Genomic DNA, 6,680 nt, shown 5'->3' on the forward strand with positions numbered 1-6,680 from the left:
ACCCTAGTAATATTATTTATCACCCAGGATGCAGAATACGTTATTCTTCATCCGAGGTAATCTTACGATCGTTTCATATATAAATTACATTTCGTATACAAAAAGTTACATTCATATTGATTTTACTACGTTAAATTTAGCATAACATAAGAAAACGAAAATATGGGTCTTAAGTCTAGAAAATTTGCATTTTATGTACATTTTACACTATGTTTTTACATTTGTAATTTTAGGTAACATCAAATATTTTTATGACCAATAGGGTCGCACTATTGGTCACCCTGGGTGAGGAATAGTTATTCTTCACCCCTCTCCATTTTGACATCAATGCACCGTATTTTTGCATTTCGTAAATTTTGTCTTATTTCATACACAAAAAGAGAATGTAAGAAAATATTTACTCGCCGTAAAAATATATTTTATGTCACGTAAAATTACCAATATAAAAACATAGTGTAAAACATACATAAAATGTGAATTTTCTGTTTTTATAACCTATATTTTTGTTTTTATACCAAATTTTATATATTGAATCAATATGCATGTAACTATTTATATTCTAAACGTAATTTATTTAGGAAGCGGTCGTAAGATTACCTCGTGTGAAAAATAATTTATTCTGCACCCTGGGTGATGAATAGTTACACTATATATATTGATTCCACCAATTCCTCTCTATCCCTTCTGACGTTCTATGTTCTTAAAGGGCCATTAAAAACAATCCTCTAGCATTTATATTTAATATTGTGTGAAAATTGACTAAATCTCATCCAGCAATACCTATGCCCCTTTGTTGTATTATTTAAGGGCCATATGATTCTTTTTTGTTGTTCCCCTTGCCCCCCTTCTTTCGTATTAATTTTTCATCTTCTTTTTTCTCGTATCTCCATTTTTTATTATAGTTTCATTTTTATTTAAATGCATAAATGCAGTTGGGCGTGGTCGGTGGACGTGCAACTGTAGTTGCACACAAGTGGGTGGTCTGCGATTGTAGTCTGCCTGGCTGGGCGGGCATATAAATGTAGCTGCACATAGCCCTGAGAGCGTGTAACTATAGTTTCATGTGGATAAGAAAAAAATGGAAACACATAAAATAATTTAAATCATTCGATGTAAATACAGTTGCATGTACATATGTAATGGTACAAGAATATCGTAATTACCTTTGGGAAAATGGCACAAAGATACTGATCGCGAGAGAAGCAATGAAACTCGCATACTTGGAAGGGTTCCCCCGTGCAGAGACGGGCAATTGCCAAGTGCTTGGTTGAGACAATGATCCGGCTGCCATTGTTGCCGTCGGGAAGGTACATTTTGATGGCTTCCCAATCGGCGACACTGGATAGTTCTTGCTCTAGGATGATGAGGTACTTGTGTTGGCTGACTTGCAGCATGAGCTCGGACATATCATCATGTCGATTATGGTGGTGAGATGTGAACTGAGTGAGTAAGTTGTTGAGGAACTCTGCTGGGTTAAATGGACTGGCCAGCTTTACACATGCACGATTCTTGAATTGTTGGCAGATTTCTGGGTCAACGTAGGCATTCTTCACAAAACTACTCGCCCACTCAAGTTCACCAGCAACATCAGCCTCCGGACTTCCCCATAGAGAGATCACTTTGAGCTCACTTCCTTGGCAATCGATCAACCTTTTCAGATCGACGGTGGCCTCGTGAGCCTTTCCCATGGCCTTCCACACATCCCTTAGGACGTGGAATGCCTCGGCTCCTGGTGCCGATGTATGAGTATGACCCCCAGCAGCAGGGCGCTTTATCATCTGCTTATTTTCATCGCCGTTGTCGCCACCGCCAGCCATGATGTTGTAGCGCGTGTTCCTCTGGCTTACCTCCTCCACCCTCGCCTTGAGCCGCTTTATCTCCGCCACCGCCTCGTCAAGGGGCAGCGGCGGCCTGGCAAGGCAGGGGAGGGACGAGGCGAGGCGCTGCACCCAGTCCCACGGCGACGGCTCGTCAAGGTGGACCACGAACTCGACGCAGTCCTCCACATCGAAGGCGAGGCGGCGGAGCTGCCTCACCCACGCCCACGCCACCAGGTTGTTGGATGCACGTTCCCCCGCGCTGGAGGCGCTCAGGAAGGCCTGCATCATCTCAAACTCGCTCGTGATGAACATGAGGTCCTCCTGCACACGCGCCCTCTGCTTCCCCTCCTCCTCGATCGCCGACTTCACCCTGCTCAGCGTCCCCTCCACCGCCGTCTTGGTCAGACCAAGCGCGAACTCTGCCATTGCTAGTTATGTGGTGTAACAGCGGCACAAGCTAGTGGTTTGGAAGTATGCTCGATATGATTTGTGCATTCATCGGCCCCTGGGTGTGGGTTTATAAAGGGGCTGGAGGATAGATCACAGATCTAGCTATCATCAGCTAGCTATAGAAAAACATGTTCCACCATTAATTGTAGACTCAGTGAACCTGGCTGGCTCCCCTTTGAGTCGTAAACAAAGTACGTCAAGATGTGGATCACATCGTACTACACATCCAGCTGGCTAACTGATTAATTTTCATCACAAGTTAGCTGGTACTCCCAGTGCCACCATCGTTACTCCAATTGATTGACCTTGATTTTGGAGCAACTCTGCGATTTGAGGGCCTCTGCACAATTCTCATTTCTGATATGACAAATTTAATTTTGCCTAAACAAAACGGCGACCTTGATATGGTTTTGGACGAAACTTACCCGGTTTTGAGACATGAGGGATCAAATGTCTCCCAAATTTTTTTGAGGGACCAAGTGTATACTTTTGGTGAATCCGTGGGACGAAAAACATACTTTTCTCTATTTATTTTGTACAATGGCTTTGTTGAATAATTTAATAAAGATGTTTGTGTGCATCGGTTGAACAGAGGTGGTGGCTTATCCTCCTTTTCAAAAAAAAATTTGTATATCACTGCAATCAAATTATATTCAAGTGGCACCAGGCTGTCCAGAAGTACAAGTTGTTTAAAACTAAGAAGCAAGTTGGCTCAAATAAACGAACCAGGACATGTGAACTGATGCTCATGCCGAGTTAATTACTTTTGGAATCTTGAGTTTCCTTCGATTACATAAAACAATTCTGACAAAAAACAATCAACTCTTTGCCCACCACTTGTGATTAAGATTTTAATTAGTTCTGACATGTACCAAGATGCCTCTACAGCTCTACTCCGTCCCCTAGATGATGCACATGTCCACCACAATTCAGGTCTCCACTCAGCTCTCTTGGAATAGGTTTACTAGAGATATACCAAGCACATACTTTGCATGAGACTCAAAGATGATGTTTTCTACTACTAAAAATACATATGTGCTTGTTCAAAATCATTTACTCGGTTTGTTCCAAGAACAAGTACTATGATTTACCCGATGATCACCAGAGTTCATTTCGTCTCAAAGTGTGAGTTAACTCAGATGGAAATATTGCTAAGCAAACAATCAAGTTTAATCTCAAAATCTGATATAGTGTCCAGCTTGGCCATGTCGATCAAAGACTTGAACCAATGGAGGTCTTAATGAAATAGCTACTCCGCCAATCGATCCGAGGAATCTGCGAGCCACGTTGGGTTGACGTGATGGTCTCATCGACGGTCTGGCCAACAGCTAGCTAGTTATTGTTCGCGAGCATCTCGATCTCGGGACCTCCATCGATCCAAGTTGACCTGACTCGGCCAATGGATGGAGCACATGCATGCACGTCGTTCAGACGTGGCAAGATCGACGGGATTCCTCGTATGAATGAGCTCCAGTATCCTCTGTGCTAACAAAGTCATGTTGATGAGACTCAAAGATTATGTCCAGATTGGTATGTTTACACAATGCATGCTTGCTCAGAATGATTTACCTGGTTTGCTCTAGGGACAAGCATATATGATTTACGTGATGACCATCATAGTATAATTAAGAGATCCCAAAATGTGATTTAAGGCGGATGGAGTATTGGTAAGCAAACAAGCTCGGCCATGTCGGAAGACTTGAATCGGTTGAGGTCTTAATAAGGAAATAACTACTCTATGGACCGATTCGAGGACTCTGCGCGTGAGCACGTTCGGCTAACGTGATGGATCGGACCGACAGCAGCTAGTTGCTCATGAGCATCTCTCTCGATCCAAGTTGGCTTGACATGGCCAATGGATGGAGCACATGCAATCACCATCGACGGGATTCCTCGTATATATGAATGAGCAAGTTGATACTTGCACGCCGTGTGTCGATGGATCCGAGGAAGGTTCCACTTGTATGCATGGATTCTAAACTTGTGTTGACTTAACCTCGCGGGCCGCCTGATTCCTCGGGGTCAACCAGTTTAGCTAGCTGTTGCTCTAGTGGTGCATGTGCATTCCTGCCTAGGATCCATCACTTTTTGGTGGACTTTGGACACTTCGGACGATTGATTAGCTTAACCGATCGATCTAACGTAGTACGTGGGAGTAGTGTATCGATTTACTGAAGGAATCAACACTCCGGTGTAACAGTATCATGCATGCATCCAGAGTTCCAGACGCACATGCATATGTGAACGAACCTACGTAGCAATGCGAGCTGTGTACATGACGTACTAGTATGGCACATGCATGGGGCTCGACTCATCAGTGTTGACGCCATCCAAATCTGCCGTGGATGACATCACATGGTGCAATGACCTAGGAGGACGAAACAACTGGTGAACTTGTGGAGTAAAACAATGATTCATTGTACCTTGCGCACGCCCCAGCCTCCCTCCGGCTTGCCATGATCCAACTTTTGTTTTCAACACGTTAGTTACTGTTAGAAGGGATTAGAGAGTGTTGGAAACGAGAGTTTGGCAATGCTTCAAGATGTATTGATCGGTGCAAAGCGCACGTTTATATGGAATACAAGGTGGGCCACAACCTCAACTATACAATGACTAGGAGGTGGGCCAGGCTATACAATATACATGCACAAAACCATATATTCAACACCCCCCGCAGTCGAAGCGTCGCCGGAGACGCAAAGACTGGACCTGAACTCCTCGAAGACAGAAGTAGGCAGTCCTTTTGTCATGACATCGGCGAACTGCTGCGCCGTCGGGACGTGGAGGACCCGGATGCGCCCAAGAGCCACCTGCTCACGAACGAAGTGTACATCGAGCTCAATATGCTTCGTTCGACGATGGTGGACTGGGTTGGCGGAGAGGTAGACGGCGGAGACGTTGTCGCAGTAGACGAGCGTGGCCTTGTGAACATCACAAAGCAACACCTGGAGCAGCTGACGGAGCCAAGAGCATTCAGCAACGGTGTTAGCCACTGCTCGATACTCAGCCTCGGCACTCGAGCGGGAGACGGTGGGCTGTCGCTTGGAGGACCAAGAGATCATGGACGGCCCAAGGTAGACACAGTACACCGAGGTGGAGCGCCGTGTGTCCGGGCTGCCGGCCGAAGTCCGCATCAGAGTAGGCGACGAGGTCGGTGGAGGCGGAGGCCGTCAGCGTAAGTCCCAAGGACTGGGTGCCGCGTATGTATCGGAGGATACGCTTCACCAGAGTCCAGTGAGAGTCACGCGGAGCATGCATGTGAAGACAGACCTGCTGAACAGCATACTACAAGTCGGGGCGCGTCAGGGTCAGGTACTGCAAGGCGCCCACAACGGAGCGCTAGAATGCCGCGTCAGATGCAGGCGAACCCTCCAAAGCGGAAACCTTGGCCTTGGTGTCGACGGGCGTGGGAGCGGGCTTGCAGTTAAGCATGCCAGCTCGGTCGAGAAGCTCATGGGCATAGCGCTGCTGATGCAGGAAGAACCCATCTGGCCGCCGAACCACCTCAATGCCAAGGAAGTAATGCAGAGGACCCAAGTCCTTCAGGGCAAACTCATCGCGAAGACGAGCAGTGAGCCGCTGAAGAAGCGCGACAGTGGATGCCGTCAGAATGATGTCATCGACGTACAGCAGCAAGTAGGCCATGTCAACTCCATGATGATACACGAAGAGGGACGCGTCGGAGCGAGTCGATGTAAATTCGAGCGTCTGCAGGAAGGCGGCGATGCGCTGGTACCAGGCCCGAGGTGCCTGCTTCAACCCGTAAAGAGCACGGGAGAGCAACCACACATGATCTGGACGCGTGGCGTTGACGAAGCCGGTGGGCTGCTCACAGAATACCTGCTCAGCCAGGTGGCCGTGCAAGAAGGCGTTGGACACATCCAACTGATGCACAGGCCAAGCTCGGGACACGGCTAGCTGGAGCACAGCGCGGATTGTGCCCGGTTTAACAACCGGGCAAATGTGTCGGCGAAGTCCACGCCCGCGCGTTGCCGAAAACCCCGAACCACCCAGCGAGCTTTATAGCACTCGAGAGTGCCATCCGGACGAGTCTTGTGCCGAAAGACCCACTTGCCCGTGATGACGTTGGCACGGGGCGGCCGAGGGACGAGCTGCCAGGTACGGTTCCGCTGGAGCGCGTCAAACTCTTCCTGCATGGCAGCGAGCCAATGAGGCTCCCGAAGGGTGGCTCGAGCTGACGATGGGAGAGTAGACGGCTCAGAGACGGGAGCAGTGAGAAGGTACTCATCGCGGGGGTACCGCGTGCTCGGTCGGAGGATGCCAGCCCGAGAGCGAGTCATCAGGCGGGGCAGCGGGGCTGGAAGGGAGACGGGCGACGACGAAGAAGAGCCCGCCTCCTCCGAGACCGCCGTGGGCGTGGCCACGGCGGGCGAGGCCGCCGGCGAGGCG

General features: G+C 48.3%; 1 protein-coding gene across 1 annotated transcript in view; it reads right to left on the reverse strand.

The window, feature by feature from the left end:
• LOC123171524 (uncharacterized) overlaps nucleotides 1-2,272 on the reverse strand; it is a 9,001-nt gene extending 6,729 nt beyond the window's left edge. The window contains exon 1 of the mRNA XM_044588983.1: nucleotides 1,164-2,272. Coding sequence (XP_044444918.1) covers nucleotides 1,164-2,246 — 1,083 coding nt within the window. The 5' untranslated portion in view covers nucleotides 2,247-2,272. The remainder of the gene's footprint in view (nucleotides 1-1,163) is intronic.
• Nucleotides 2,273-6,680: the final 4,408 nt, after the last annotated feature.

The sequence above is a fragment of the Triticum aestivum genome, chromosome 7D (genome assembly GCF_018294505.1).
Source record: "Triticum aestivum cultivar Chinese Spring chromosome 7D, IWGSC CS RefSeq v2.1, whole genome shotgun sequence".
NCBI classification, from domain to species: Eukaryota; Viridiplantae; Streptophyta; class Magnoliopsida; order Poales; family Poaceae; genus Triticum; species Triticum aestivum.